This window comes from Zeus faber (assembly GCF_960531495.2).
Source record: "Zeus faber genome assembly, chromosome: 15".
In the NCBI taxonomy this organism is placed as follows: domain Eukaryota; kingdom Metazoa; phylum Chordata; class Actinopteri; order Zeiformes; family Zeidae; genus Zeus; species Zeus faber.
The window spans coordinates 17895032-17910907 of record NC_137194.1 but is presented as its reverse complement, the minus strand read 5'-3'; the positions used below and the strand labels follow the sequence as shown (position 1 = coordinate 17910907).

General features: G+C 46.8%; 1 protein-coding gene across 1 annotated transcript in view; it reads right to left on the bottom strand.

The window, feature by feature from the left end:
- Nucleotides 1–3644: 3644 nt before the first annotated feature.
- The window catches only part of magixb (MAGI family member, X-linked b), a gene marked incomplete at both ends in the record, with an annotated part of 33250 nt that continues 21018 nt past the window's right edge, over nt 3645–15876 (bottom strand). The window contains 11 exons of the mRNA XM_080015276.1: nt 3645–4113; nt 4597–4714; nt 5985–6123; nt 6378–6524; nt 6765–6841; nt 6937–7137; nt 12279–12692; nt 12796–12859; nt 13002–13557; nt 13649–14180; nt 15118–15279. Of these exons, the coding sequence (XP_079871402.1) occupies nt 3645–4113; nt 4597–4714; nt 5985–6123; nt 6378–6524; nt 6765–6841; nt 6937–7137; nt 12279–12692; nt 12796–12859; nt 13002–13557; nt 13649–14180; nt 15118–15279 (2879 nt within the window). The remainder of the gene's footprint in view (nt 4114–4596; nt 4715–5984; nt 6124–6377; nt 6525–6764; nt 6842–6936; nt 7138–12278; nt 12693–12795; nt 12860–13001; nt 13558–13648; nt 14181–15117; nt 15280–15876) is intronic.

Below are 15876 nucleotides of genomic sequence, written 5' to 3'. Positions count from 1 at the left end.
CTTTTTCTAGTTCTTTTTTTTTTTTTTACAACATATAAAGTAAGTATGACGGGCGACTATTTAATAACACCATAACACCAAACCACATCCAGTGTCTCGATCAGTTTACCTCCAGTCATTTGTATTTGACCGCGAAGACGGTGCGCGGCTTGCCCCTGCGTCGCGCATCCGCCCAGACGGATCTCGGGACTCAACTTTAGGGACGTTTTCCGGCGGGGGGAGTCCGACTTCTTCGCAAGCGGCGATTCGGCCTCTAGTTGTTTCCTAAATCTCTAACGCTGTTCCCGGTACTCCAGATGCGGCGGCCGCGTCCCCCAGTCGCGTGTGTTAAACGCTCCCCACCCCGCCCGCCCGTCCGCCCGTAAAGAAAAGAAGAGAGGAAAGAAGAAGAAGAAGAAGAAGAAGAAGAATGAAAAAAGTTCTCGCTGCGCGGTGGCGGCTCAAGCGGTAATCCGTACCGTGCCAACCGGTACCTCGCTCCTCGCGCGCGTCAAACCTCGACTGGGGCGCCCGCCCGCGCGCACACGCACAGACGCAGACGCGCCGGCACCGGCACCGGCACCGGCACGCGCGCGCGCTTCTGCCCCTCCGCAGGGCGCCTGCGCGTGCAGCGGGCGAGCGGGCGGCGGCGCCGGTGCGATCGGGTCGCTTATCGGATCCGTGTGAAAAACAGAGCGACAAACAAACGAACGAACGAAGAAAAATCAATCAATCAATAAATCAATAAATCAACACCTTGGTTCAAATGAACAGGTTGAATCTCAACTTGGAACTTGGAATTGACGCCTTGTGCCCATTTCATAGTAAGTTGACGAACAACAGTTGTACAGTTGTTTTTAAGTTGACTCAATGACTCACCCCCCCCCCCCCGGTGTGTTCTAGGAAAAGGTTTGCTTTGTTGTCGTTGGATTTATTTCATTTGGATTTTAGTTCTAATCTTCATTCATATTTTGTATTTTTTTTAAGAGTGTCAAGCATCCCTTGTTTATGCTATTCGTCGGTGTAGTGTAGTCTACAATGCGCGAGCTATTTCCAACACAGATTCCTTGTCGTGTATGTGAAAACGCTGTTCGCTGCTCTAACATGTATTCTGATTCTGCTTCATGAAGACGCACCTCCGGACTCTGTGGAAGGGGACGTGACGTGTCCCCGAGAAGCAGTTTGACTCTTTTTCTATTTTTTTTTGTGACATTCCTAAAGTGCTGATATCCGGCCTGACACGGCGTGTATACGTGCACAGTGCACACGTGTGTCTGTGTGTGTGTTTGTGTTTGCAGCCAAGTGAACGCATCTGCAGCAAACAGACGTCATTTTAAAATATATTTGTCTAACGCCTATTCTCCGTACCCGAAAACTCGCACGCACACACACAGTGGCTGAAATATAAAATGCTGCTGCCATCTACCGTCTGTTGGCAAAATCATGACACCTCAGTATTTACATCAAACAATATCAGTTTATTTGCAGTTTTTATTATCCATATATCTGTTTGTTTGTAGCCACATATCTGTGATACAAAATGAAAGCTTAAAAAAAGAACATTACCAAATATTATAAAATAACTCTCATGTAGAACAATGTTACACCGGATTAGGACTTATGGAAATGTTGGGTTTGACACCACCGTGCGCAATAAGAAAGCATGAGCACTGGATACACTAAACAGTTCATGAAAATTCTCCACTTTGTTTATCTCTGTCTTAAATCAAAGGAATGACTTCACTCACAGAATGATGCTCCGATCAACACAAATACCTGCTGGATTTCAGTCTGACGGACTCTGGAGTAGCTAAGATGAAAAAATAATTAAAACTGTGTGACATGGTTGTGCACAGAGCCATTCTGCAGCTTTCTGTAGCTTCTCTGCTTGTCTCGAGCGAAATATCGGAAAACCTGAGTACTTCAAAAAACATTTGTATAAAAATAATATCTCACAGCATTCATCTAGATAGATGATATATTGCTTCCTGTCTTCCCAGAAAGGGCCTTAGAGTGGGAGAAAATTAAAATGATGTGCTAATTGACATCCCAGATGCAACACTGCTTCTGCAGAGGCTTTCCGTGGATTTAGAGTAAGAACCTTGCATGGCGTATGTGAAATGACTTAATGACACACCCACCTTCAAGCATTAGAGATCTTGGAGCAAAGGTTTTCACAGTAGGAAAAAAATTCTGTGGTTAGGATAATGTGGTTTATGTTACCAAGGCAACAATACTCGGCACTATGGACACAGCACTTCATCTAGAATCTAGATAGTGTTTTATTCTATGCTCAGATACACATTTTTAACAGTACTGGAAATATGCATGCTGGATGCATACTTTTGGCATCTTTTCCTGACTTTTACAATGAGTTAATAGAACACAGCACATCCTAATCCACGCTCAAGCAGCAAAATACAAAACATTCATTTTAAAAAGACATTGACAAGATATAATATAATTTTTAATCTGTGTATACATTATAATCCTTAATAAATATAAGAATTGATACTAATGACATTGTCACACATTGAACAATAATTTCAAAGAGTAACATATGTTTCAGTCTTTATATCTGGGCATATGATGATGTATTATGCGAATCATCCCGGCGCTCCAATGAGTATAGTATTTACCATATGTTTTGTAATTTATTTTTATATAAATATTAACAGAATATAGTTTCAAAGGCGATTTACAATAATATCCACCACCATCATATCAGATACATGGGGCCACAGTAGGAGTATATGCAGGTCTCCATACGACAGACTAACAAAAATGAGACATTATACACTATATTATTTCATAATTATTGATATATTAGATATATATTTTATTTTCATTTTATGACCAAACTTCCCTCTGAACTTTAGCAACATAGCATGGTGGACAAGAGTGGCTCATGGTCTTGGGACTGTTATTGCTTGCTCTTATCATGAGGTACAAGTCTATGCACTCTCTCTCCAGTAGGGGGAGTAAAAAGGATAAAAACACTGAGACCACCACAGAGGCAAACAAGAAGTAACCATGGGCAGACAGGACGTCGGCTAAAAACCTCGTTGTGCCCTTGAAATGTCTCTGACATACTGTGTATTGCAAAAGTTGTGGTGGGAATGAAACATGACGAGAGCAACAGATCCCAGAACAAGGAAAGGTGACTGCTGTTTCAAAAAATAATTGGAATAGATTTTATGTCACTATGTTGGCCCCAAAACTATTTACAAAGTTAACATGATCAACATTGACAAGTAATATCAACATTAAGCATCAGCTGGAGGTCATGTGTAAAAAGGCACAAAGAATAGTACTTTATATTACTGCAGATATCAAATGTGACAGAGAAAACTGTGATGCTGGGTGTGGGTAGCTGGAGAAAGTAAGCACTGTGTCAAACTGAGCTTTTACCGTCTCTCTCTCTGTGTCTGGATATGATACAATGGACCCTTTTCAGATCGGTAGCCTAGCAGGGTAAACATGTTCAGCTCATAACATGAAGTTTGGGACAGTTCCATTTGAGTATGCCAGTGAACCAGCGTAGACAAAGTATTATCTATATTGGCGCACTGACACTTGCAAATGGCCGCTACAGCCCTGATAGGACACCTCTGTGGAAAGGGTCGGTTTTCATCATCTATTCTATTCCCGTCACTTGGTAAAACTCAAGAAGCTCCTCCCTGTCCATTAGCTTTGCTGGGCGCCGCGCTCCCCACTATGACCTGAGCTGCTCTCTGCCGACTAGGAGTGAGCCAAGGGCCCGGTAGCACACCGGCCCTCTGCCCATCTGTTCCTCTGGCTGCCAGAGAAAGGCCTGAGATGCTGGCAGCAGACATGCTGTCATCAGAGAGGCTGGCTCCAGACTCGGACTCGCCGTCCTCCAGCTGCTGCGGTGTGGACAGCGTGGAGGTGAGGAAGGAGAAGGGCTTTCTCTGCGACAGGGGATCAACCAGGTCTGGCTCAGGCCTCTCCGCCCACTCACTCCGCACATCCTCCTCTTTCTGCTTTTTATACAACAACTCCACCTCTCCCACTGCCCCTTCAGGTTCCACCTCCCCTCCTTGTCTCCGCACCTCTCTGGCCCAGTCTATCCCGTCATCACTCCATTTGCTGCTTTTATTTGGTTGGGGGAGCCTGTGGTTAGGACTAGGAATGGGCAATACAACCTGTTGGTTCCCTTCTTCTTGCTCTACTTGCACACTTTGAGTTTCCTCCTCCTCCTCCTCCTCTGATTGTTCTGCTGAGAGCCTCTCCTGTACCTGCTCACTACTTGCTGCCTCTCCAGCCACCTCCCTGCTTCTGCTTTTTCTTTCATGGCTTAGGCTTCTCCTGTTCTCCCTCTCCCTCCCCCTCCCCCTCTCCTTCTCTCTCCCCTTCCCCCTCTCCCTCCCTGTCCCTGCCTTCACATTGCTGTCATCATGGCCCCTGAGTACATCTCTGGGTAAACTGTAAGATTGTCCTCTCCTCCTCCTGTCCCCTGCCATCTGAGATGCCTTCCTGTGCTCGGCGCCCTCTTCATGGAGGCTCTCTGTCCCCGGTCCTCCCTCTACCCCCGCATCGTGCCCCCTCCTCTGGCTTTTCTCCCGTCCTTTCTTTCTCTCCCGTCCGTCTGAAGACCTGGCCCTCCTCTTCGTCTTCGAAGCGCGCCCCCTCTGCTTGGCCGTGTCTACTGCAGCCACACTCTGCTCCTTGGGGTGTCGTGGGGGGGAGGGGGTGGTGGTTCTGTGCTCATGGCCTAGACGCGCATGGAGGCGGGGGGGTGGGGATTTGCAATCAGATCGAACGGTGAGAGAAGACAGAGGAAGGGAGAGAGAAATGGGGAGAGCATTACGTAATATGCTGGTTAATGGCCTCCAACACGCAGGGAGTCTATCTTTGTAAACACTGCATTAGTAGCTTGTATAACTACAGCTGCTCTTTTTAATGTTACGGCCAAAAGTTTCTTCATTATTGCACAACAACCGATGATACAGCACTATTCTGCCTGGTATGTCATTTTTTAAGTGTATTGTAAGTTGTGGCCAATGGATGATGGATGATTTTATTTATCATTTTTACCATTTTAAGGCGTGAGTCAGCTGTTTAAAATCTGGCCAATACTATTAAATTCTTCACAATATATCTGTATTTTGTTGGTGCAAACTGATAAACTCATTAAATGACAGTAATAATGCTCAAGATGATCAGTGTCACACGTTTAGGACGATCGACACATACAGTGACACAGTCCAGAGAGCAGTGGTTCTCAAGTCGGCCTCTCAAAGAAAAGGTTTAGAAGGGTCAAGGGGATCCAAATCATTTATGTGTTTGAATTCATTATTTAAACAGGTTTTTTTTTTTTATATTTTCAAATGGAATCCCGGGGCCTAATGTCCGTCTATTTGGGGAGGGCCTCGATATGAAACCAACTGAGAACCCATGCTGTAAAATATGACAAGACACCGGCGGGGACAGAGTAGAGGAATGTAGAGACAGAAAATGGGAGAACTAACAGGAACAATTACCAACCGCGTATTCTCTGTCCGTCCAATGACATAGAAGCAAGGCTCGCCTAGTTTGGAGTTGGTCATACATAGAGACAAGCTGGAGAGCTCCACTGAGAGAGAGAGAGAGAGAGAGAGAGAGAGAGAGAGAGAGAGAGAGAGAGAGGAAAAGGAAGTAGGAGCAGAAAGGAGAGAGAAGTTTGAAGAAGAAAATAAATAAAAGAGTGGAGGGGCGTGAACAGGTGAGAGAAGATTGAACATATGAGAAAAGTTTAACAGAGGAGGAGATCCAATCCCAAAAGGAAGAAAGGTAAGGAGTTGAGAAGAGAATTGGAGCGTTAAAAAAATCGACAATGTTGAAATCAGGCCTAGATAAGAAGGACAGAAGAGATTAAACACCAGAGAAAGACGATGAGCAGCTGCAGAGAAAAGTAACTGTTGCCTGTGGTTGGTGTGGTTGTTTTCCTTGTGATGAGGCGCATGTTGGCATCCATCCATCCTCCTCTCTCCTGCTGGTCTTACCGTAGTCGGGCACGTAGCCGTTTCCCCTCTTGAGGACCAGGTGAATCCGTCGGCCTCCCCTCCGGATCTGCTCCACGGCCTGGCTGTGGGTCATCCCCGCTGTGCTGTCTCCGTTGATCTCCACCAGCTGGTCGCTCACCTACCAGCCAAAACACACACACGCACACACACACACACACACACACACACACACACACACACACACACACACACCCACGCACACACGCACCACGCACACACACGTGTCATGGAAAATAAATCATGCAGTTTGCAATCCCTCTGGTAGATTGCATGATCTACATCTACATTCTACATCTGGTCTGTGAAAGTAGCACAACAAAAAGAACAGTGGAATAAAGCGGTGACCATGAAGCCATGAAGACACGTGCACACCTGCATCTTGTGGCTCCGCGAGGCCGGGCCCCCCTCCATCAGTCCCAGGACGTAGAGGCCCATGTTGTATTCACTGCCCCCCCGCAGGCTGAATCCGAACCCCGTGGGGCCGCGGTCCAGGTCCACACTGTAATACCTGGAGTCGTGCTGAGAGGAACAGGTTGAGAGAGGAGGTGGGTAGGTTTTAAAAATTCATCATAACTTCTGAAGTGATGAACAAAAAATCCAAAAGTGGAAGGGGGATGAAATGAGCTAAACCAGGGATCCAATCAATTTAATTAAGATGAAGACATGGAAATAGAAAAGTAGTTCGAAGAGGAGCAGAGACAGAGCCATGAATTCACTTCCTCTCACTTAGGTACACGTAATGAATGGTGCTACCCTCACCTTTGGGCGCGACCTATGACCTTTCCTGCTTCTGTGACTCGGGTCAAAGTCAGGTGACTCAGAGAGGCTGGAAGAGTCTAGACAGAGGACGACTGGTGTTGACACGTCTGACATGAAAAGCAGACTCCCTGTACGTGTGTATTTGTATTCATCAGCTGGGCAAAATACTTACAGGTGCTTGGCCGCGGAACGATGGTGAGTCGCAGAGTGTTTCCCGCTCTGCGGAGGATGTGGGCCAGCTCACGGTGAGGCAGGGTCACCACGGAGCGTCCCTCCACCGCCTCTAACCGGTCGCCGGGACGGATCTGACCGCTCCTGGCCGCCGGGCTGCCGCGGCGCACCGTCACAAAGCGGTGGGGCAGAAGGGAGGCAGCTGAGAAGAAGCGGAAGACAGGGAAAACACAAGTCTGTTTAAATATTCATAATGTGAACGCTACTCGGTTACTTTAAGATCTTCTGATCGTTACACAGCGCTCCTTTGAAACCACGCTTTAAAAAATGTTCCTCAAAGAGAATCCCAGAGTTGAGCTTTGACTAAAATGTAAATGTACATGAGAAGATACAGGCATACATTCTTTTGACTGTTGCTATAACAGGAGGAAAGGATCAAAGATCTTTTAAAAGTCAATAGTACAAGTTTTTGAGAATAGTATTTTTACACATCTGTCATCTATACTAATACTTATAATTAGTACAACATCTTAAATACACTGTCCACTTCTGTTTTTTTGTGAGAAGCTAAGAGTAAAACGTTTTTTTGGACAACATGAAACTTTTCTCTTAATTCAAGGCGGAGATTTAAGGGTGGGGGTCAAATGTGGTAATATATAAGCTGGAGGAAGTGTTCATTCAACAAGGCTCTTCAAGGGGTACCCGCCAAATTTCCTAAAACAAGCTGTAATTAAGCCTGGCTTGTGTTTTGGCAGGGTTTGTATCATAAATAACCCCCCCCCGTCTCCTTGAAACTGTTCTCCCCTTCATCCACCCATCAATCTCCCGTCCGCTGACACACCAGGAACCATTTGCTCCACTCATTGATTTGTCTTTCCCTTCAAGTACGAGCTGCCACAAGCTCAGATTGAGCGCACATCTTTTCTCAGGGGTTATTTTATATCCCACGCAAGACCAATCAGTTTCAAAGTACAGATATTTTTAAACTGACTTTAGACAATGTCAGCGTTCTGCTTGATCCTGCCTGATTTTAATATGCCATGGGCAGCACTCTCAACTCTCTCTCTCTCTGTCTCTCCCTCGCACTCTATATCAACCTGTTTTCTCCGAAACGTGCATTGGCACACACACACAACCTCCACTTCTACAGTACTTCAAACACTAACTTCCATAATGCAGTGCAATTCAGTCAACTAAGCATGTTATTACTTGCAAGTTTTGAAGTATTAGACACTCACAGGGACAAATGCAATTAGCCTTTTCGTGCTGGAATTTGATAATAACGTCTTTGTCTAAATAAGGTAAAGTTAATGTCTGTGGAAACACAAAGCAGGTCTAAAAATAAACGTACTTCTATTAATCCCCGGCACTAACGAAAAATCTTCTTACCGTATTTCTGAGGATCTACATCTCTCCGTCTGTTTGTATTTCAGACTATCCTCCCTTCCTATTGGTATGTTCCTAAACCCCCTATTAGTCTCTCCCTGACCGCCTCCCATAACACTGTGCCTTGGTGACATGACAGCTGGCTCCTCCAACTCCTTGCCAATGTCCTCATACAACCCATCAGGCAGCATAAACATTTTCCGACTGTCATCCAGCAGGCGATCAGCCAGACAGGTCACAGAACTCCTACTTCTATACCCTTGCAGGACAAAAGAGAAAAGTAACAGCACCTAGAAAGTGTGAAAATGTGACATTGTTTTAATTAGGCTGTGGGGTTGTGAACCCTTCACATGTGGTGTGTGTCAATCACACCGGGATGCTCATCCGGTTAAAAAGCAGAGTCTACGAATCACAGCCGAGGGACATCTCCAATCCACGGCCTAATCTGGGTGACCCAGGCAGAAGCGGCAATCGGGTCAAATCAAAGCCAAGGCAGCTTTGCAAATACTCTTCTTATCGTGCATAAAAAAAAATCATAATTTAACGCCAGTGCCCAAAGACACACACACACACGCAGACACACACACACGCACGCACGCACGCACGCACGCACGCACGCACGCACGCACGCACGCACGCACGCACGCACGCACGCACGCACGCACGCACGCACGCACGCACGCACGCACGCACGCACGCACGCACGCACGCACACACACACACACACACACACACACACACACACACACACACACACACACACACACACACACACACACACACACACACACACACACACACACACACAGTTTCATCCAAACATGGACTGTTTTAAATCCTAGTGTCTTTTCCTCTGGGTCTCCGTGTTCTCCTGTCCAGAGTAATCCCACTGCAGCATGCCCAGCAGCCAGCTCAACCAGCCAGCCAGCCAGCCAGCCAGCCAGCCAGCCAGCCAGCCAGCCAGCCAGCTTTTGACATGCTGAACTGATCGCCGTTCAGGAGTGATAACAGCCCTTCGCCCCACCATCGTAAAAAACCCTCTGCATTCCATATTACAGCTGCTAGTGCAGGGATCCAAACTGCCGTGCAGCCAACGGAAGGGAGGACAGGTAAAGCTGTTGACACTGTGCAGCTCCTCTGCAGGGTTCATTGAAGGGATCGCATTCACATTCACCTTCCTGATGCAATGTGAGGAACGACAACAAAATAGCCCTCAATAAATCAAGACGCAAACGGATGGACCCAATACACTTAGCGCCCTCTGAGCTGTGGATCACTTCACGCACGATGCGTGGAGCTGCAGGTGATATTCCTGACTTCAAAATGATTTATCGCTGTGGTTATAATCCCCGGGCTCCATCCACTCTTACTGTAGTGTACTTACTATCTGTATACCACTTGTGGGATTACAACATCAGTTTGATAAGCCGCCTAAAAGCCCTGGCATGTCAAGTTGAGCCTGCCGATGAAAAACTTTCACATTGCTATCTGAAAAGAATTTAAACTTAAGATATTCTGTACAGTACAACACACAGAGATGCACTACCTCACAAAGCATAAGCAACACTTACAACACCTCTGTTATTAAGGAACTACAGCTAACTAAACAGCCCCATCAGCATACTGACGTACTGAGAATTCACACAAATAATTACGTTTAGACTCCTTCACTGTTTTCAGAGCAGACTGCAGTCTCTCCAACATGGCTCTCTCTGATAAGCAAGCGAGTCGCAAGAACAAAAAAATCCAAACAAAAAGTCCGCGCTGGGTTGATCGAAGGCTTCGGGATTCAGATGAACGTCATCCGGTCTATGGCAGAACGAGCTTTGTACACCGAGCTGCGGCTTTGTTTCCCCTCTCTTGTTGCTCCTCTGTTGCTCCTCTACCAGGGAAATGTTCAGCGTAGCATTCGGGGAGAGATATAGAGAGAGGGAGAGAGAGGGATGGAGGGAGGGAGGGAGGGTGGGACGGAGGGGGAGGGAAAGAGTGAGAATTGTAATCTTTTGGAAAAAAAAGAATGAATGCTGCTGCTGCAGAGCAAAGGTGTGAGGAGAGGGGGGGAGGGAGAGAAGGAGAGAGCGAGAGAGAGAGAGGGCAGGAGCTTGTAAGAGAGACGATAAGGAGAAGAGTGATGAGAGAAAAAGGTTTTGAGTGGAGAGAAAAGGTGAAGTGAGTGATGTGGAGTTGGATGTTGTGATGAGCCGGGGGTGAGCGGCGGCAGAATGAGGACACAGAGGAGGGAGAGAGAGAGAGAGAGAGAGAGAGAGAGTGAGAGAGAGCAAGAGAGAGAGAGAGAGAGAGAGAGAGAGATAGAGAGGTAACCACTAATCTCACCATGACAACGTGGCTGTATGTTAGGGCCATAAAGAAAATTGAACTGCATCAAAGTGGAACAGAGGGCGTCCGAGTAGAAGACACAGGGAGGGTTGAGTCGGGAGGGGTTGTAATATATCACGGGAATGCCGTGTCCAATCTGCCATTAAAGAGCTTGGTGCTGAGAAAACAATAAAGGGGTATGGACATACCAACATAAATCAACCGCATCGTCAGGTCAGAGCTAATGCACTTATGGGTAAGACAGATATGAGAGCAGGAGACCAAATCAACAGTTATTCTTCCTCAGAAAGGGAGCAGAGTGATTTGGAAAGTGCCACGGCACAGAGCAGAACCTCCACAGAACGCTGTGGAGGTTCAGGTCTTAACAGGGTGGCACCCTGGGGCTTCATGTAGGGTAATCCCACGATCGATGCCATTGATCTTTTTCAGTATATAGGATACACAACAAAACATGTAGCAGCCCACGCACGTGCACACACACACACACACACACACACACACACACACACACACACACACACACACACACACACACACACACACACACACACACACACACACACTCTTACATATAAAATGCATGTATGTCACTTGGCAAATGTGCCCACGGACACAAATATGTTCACACATTCAAATAATGAGGTATCAGCTGCTGCAAAAACTGCCGAGTGTGCATATATGTATGTGAAAGACAGAGACAGAAACAGAGAGCGAGAGAGAGGAGGGGAGGCCGAGTTACAGGGTGAATTCATAAAAAACTGAGCACTTCTGACTCCTCTGAGGTGGAAAGCATGCGACAAAATTGTCCACATTCTTTAGCATTCTATTCGCGCAGTGTTTGTTTTTTGTCCTTCGGGGGGGTTGGACTATTAAAACTATGGAGCAGGACAATCTGGGAATATTAAGAGGTTTCCTGCTTAAATTAATTAAAAAGCTCAAATGTGTTGTTGCTGCTGGTGTGTGACACATCAAAACCAAACCATTGCAATCCAACCCAAACCAAACTAACTCTAAACTCTGTCTCAATCCAAACAAATCCAGTCCAAAGCAAAGAAAACCAAATACGCAACAAAATCATAATCTAGAGATTATGCTTGGAATTAACTAGCCAATCCATTTAATGTGTGTGCATGTGTGTGCATTATGAATAGTACAATTTTGCTGCCAAATAAAATACATTTATTTTTCAAGTTTTCAAAAACAAGGTATAGCGAAACAGGTTTCCTTCATCACTGTGGATAAGACCAACCTAGAAAAGCCACCTTTTGCAGATTGCCTCTTCTAAAAGGGATCGTCAACGCATCACAGCTGATTTAGTGGCCAGTAGCCAGAGTGACCACTTTTTAATCTGCAATTACCTAATGGCCTGCCTCATCACAGGAACATTCGACTGAACTTCTTACCCGGGCAGGTAACCAATTGGGCAGGTAACCAAATGGCTTGATCATTGAGCCAGAAATGTTTTCGTCGAGCAGGGGTCTTTGACTAAAAGACTCCTGTGAAAGCTTCCTGTGTCCTCACGTAAAAACCGGCGTCACAGCATTTCACTTGTTATAGATGCGTAACACACACAATACAAGCGAAGTGCAGTCCAAGTGAAGGCTCTTCGCCCGCTCTTACCTCTTCCGTTCTCCACATCTTGAGAGGCGATGACGAATCCGAACCCCTCCCCGGGTGTCCTTCTCAGCTCTACTTCAAACCCGCGGCGGAGCTGGGAGCGCTCCCCACCCCTCCTCTGCGGACTGGACCGAGGAGCTGCCAAGCTGTCGCCTTCGTCCTCCAGGCCTGTGTTCATCCATTCCTTGGGTTCCATCGTGAGCGTCACTGGAATTGACTCCAAGAAACTTGTGCTCTGAACCAGTTTGGAGCGCATCGGGGCGGGGGAAGGGGAGTTGCTGAGCGAGGTGCGGGGCCGCGGCAGGGCCTCCGGGGGCGGGGAGGGGTTGTCCGAGGCCCCGGGTGGAGGAGGAGGGTGGAGGAGTGGCGGGGGTAATCTTCGAGGAGAATTGGGGGACACGGAAGATTGGTAGATGCCTGGTGAAGGGGACAGAAAATGACTGAGAATTCCTGAATACAGGTGTTTACACTGTAATATAAATGTTATGGTGTGCACAGACAATGTGAATATGCCAGCTACCTCCTCTGTAAACCAATAATACCACCTCTCCCAGTTTAGTGTGTTCCTGGAGAACTCTATGAATCTGGAGAGAGAACACAATGCACACAATGGAGCCGTCATTGTTATGGTGTATTTGACACTTTGTCAGGAGCAAGGTATTAATCACTGAAAATAGCTTGTTTCCTCTTCTCCCTATTCCACATTCCTTTTGTCCCTTTTTTTACCTGTGCAAAGCTGAGGATTTGGACGTCCGCACCATTGATTTTGATGATGGCGTCTCCTGGCTGTATGGCGTTGCACTGCTTCCTATCCCATACCCTCTTCACGACTGCCATCCTGCCTCCCGGGCCCCCAGCGGTCACACTGAAGCCCAGGCCTTGGTCCCCTTCACACTGGGCCAGGGCCACAGGCACGAGCTCCCCTCCGCCCCCGCCCCAGCCTCCTCCGCTGCCCAGGCTCATCGCCCCTGGAGACGATAGGCTGCTGGGGCTGGCGCTGGGTGTGACATTGCTGTGGACACCGTTGATTCCATGGTGGGGGCTATCCGGGGTGGGAGGCGGTCTTAGGTGGGACACCTGTGGCCCAAAGAGGTGGGACGGGGAGCCCCGAGGGCCCACGGGGGAGGAGGACGGTCTTCTCTCCGAGCAAGGAAGGGGCAGCCGGGATCCAGGAAGGGTGCAGGTGGACAGGTCGCTTTCGGAGGATTTGGAGGTTCCATGGCGTAAAGTATGAGGGGGTGTTGAGAGGGAGTTATTATTGTGATTACGGATCATAGAGGCTCTGATAAAGAAGAAAACATGGGAATTTAGTTGCTGGGTATAAGGTATAATACCCTAAGTTATTCATATTAAACCTTAGATTAGAATTTTACCTGTGCGATCCAATGGCTGAGACCACTTCGCTATCACTCTGGCTGGCTAGAGTTGGGTCTAGAGACTGCAGCCTGGCCAAGCTCCTCAGAGATCGAGGAGGACGGACGGGAACAGAAGATGCAACGTGGCTCATACTGGAGCGTCTATAGGGAGGTGGCATTCTGGAAAGAGTGGAGGTAGCGTTTCCGTTGACGTCCAGCTCCAGCAGCACTCCCGGTTCCATGTAGCTCTCATCACTGAGGCCCCCGTTGAAGTTCAGGTGCTGTGTCTGGGGAGTGGGCGTCGACAGGCGAGGGTGGCGGTGGTGCAGAGGCTGAGGTTGAGTCGTGGTGGGTGGTGGGCTGTGGTCGTGACTCTCTGGTAGACCAAGCAGGGGCTTTGGACATCCGTCTGGGTTGTACAGCATGGGATACCCTCGTCTCACCTCTACATCTACACTGTGGCCCACGGGCACCGACTTCAGCATCTCTACCACCTCTTTGTGAGATACTCCCAACACGCAAATGTCGTTGACGTACACCAGGAGGTCCGCTGCGAAGGCACAAGAGAAAGCTGACAGATGTGGGATCGGCAAACGACAGGTACTGTATTCCCTGAAGTTGAATCTCATTATTGAAAATGTATTTCAACTGTGTTCATAAAATGATGCATGTAGTGTGAGTGACATTTTTTTACGTACAAACACTTTCCTCTGATATGTACAGTAAATCCCCAGGTAAGCATAGTTCATAAATTATTTCTCTTTGCATATTTTGTACAGTGTGTGGGGGGGATGTGGACTAATCCAAACAACTAATCCTTCTAAACCAGCCAACCAGCTAAACCAGCCTGTCTTCTAGATTTCTGGGATGGCAATAACTGTTTGAATGTATTTGAGTTGTGTAGCTGTTTGTGTGCGCGTGTATGTGCGTGTATGTGTGCAAGTGGATCAGTGCATATGCATGTGCAATGATAGCTAGATTATGGTGCGTTTGCCATTAGGATTAGGGATTGATTGAGATATACATTTGCTCTGAGAGATCAAAAAAAAAAAAATCCAGCTCTTTAATCCCAAAGGGGGGAGATAGAAAGCGATAGATAGTGAGGGAAGAAAAGAGTGATAACACCATGTGCATATGCAATTGAAATATAAACAGATTCTATCTTTCAATATATGAATTGAAGGGCATTTAAAAGTTTAGAAATTAACTATGAAATACAATTTAGTATCTAAATATTTCCTTGTGTGACATTACAGTGGGCATGTTCTACATTCACTCAATTCACTAATTGACTTCCTTGTTTTACGGATACTACATATGCAAACACCTAGGTGCCAATATAAGACAAATCATTTATGAGTATATTTAAAACAAAATAACACAGTTATTTCACATCTATAATTACTACAAAATGAGCTTTAGTACCAAATGTGAGGATCTCCCTTGTAACCAATTCCAGACAGCATGTAGCACTCAATCAGTTTTACCTGTTCTGAGCGCTGGAGGTCCCTCTGGAGTTACGCTATAGACCTGGAGGAACTCCTGGGGTCTGCTGCCTCCCACAATATTAAAGCCGAACCCTCTGGAGCCCTTGAAGATGCACGCGTGGATGGGGAAACCCCTGAGCTCCGCGGGCTGGTCAGTAAACCCTAGTACTAACAGAGTTAGAACAAAACATGAAGGCACAAAGCAAGACGGAGCGAGAGGATGAAAAAAAGTATTTAATAGGATTTAGAGATGCTTACCTCCAAGGGAGAGAAATTCCCAAATCAGTGGAAAGGTAAAGGAAGCCCGAAGTTACCCCCGGAATAGTGCGAGAAACAGAGGGTGTGTGTGTCAGAGCTGGTCAAAGTGAGGGGTTTTAGCAGCGAGGAAAGAGTGAGGGAGTCGAAACACTGCAAACCAATCGCCAGATGGCACTTAGTGCAAAACCCTTGGAAATAAATCGACATGCATTCAAAGCGGAGCAGAGTGTGCGGTCGAAAGGTGACACGTGTGAAGGAATCTTTTACACACTACGAATTGCTATTTTCATACCGTCAATCAGTAGCTTAAAGAAACAAATCCACCCCGCCACAGAACTTAATACGATTATTTCAAAAGATTTTTCTATTCATTTGCCTGATAAGAGCAATGGAAATGGTGCTGCCAAACCCATCTATAGCCTTCATCCTTTATTTTTTCAGACTTCTTTAGTCTTTAAAAAAAAACTTGATTCAGAGACTTGACATCCTATGTTATCAGCT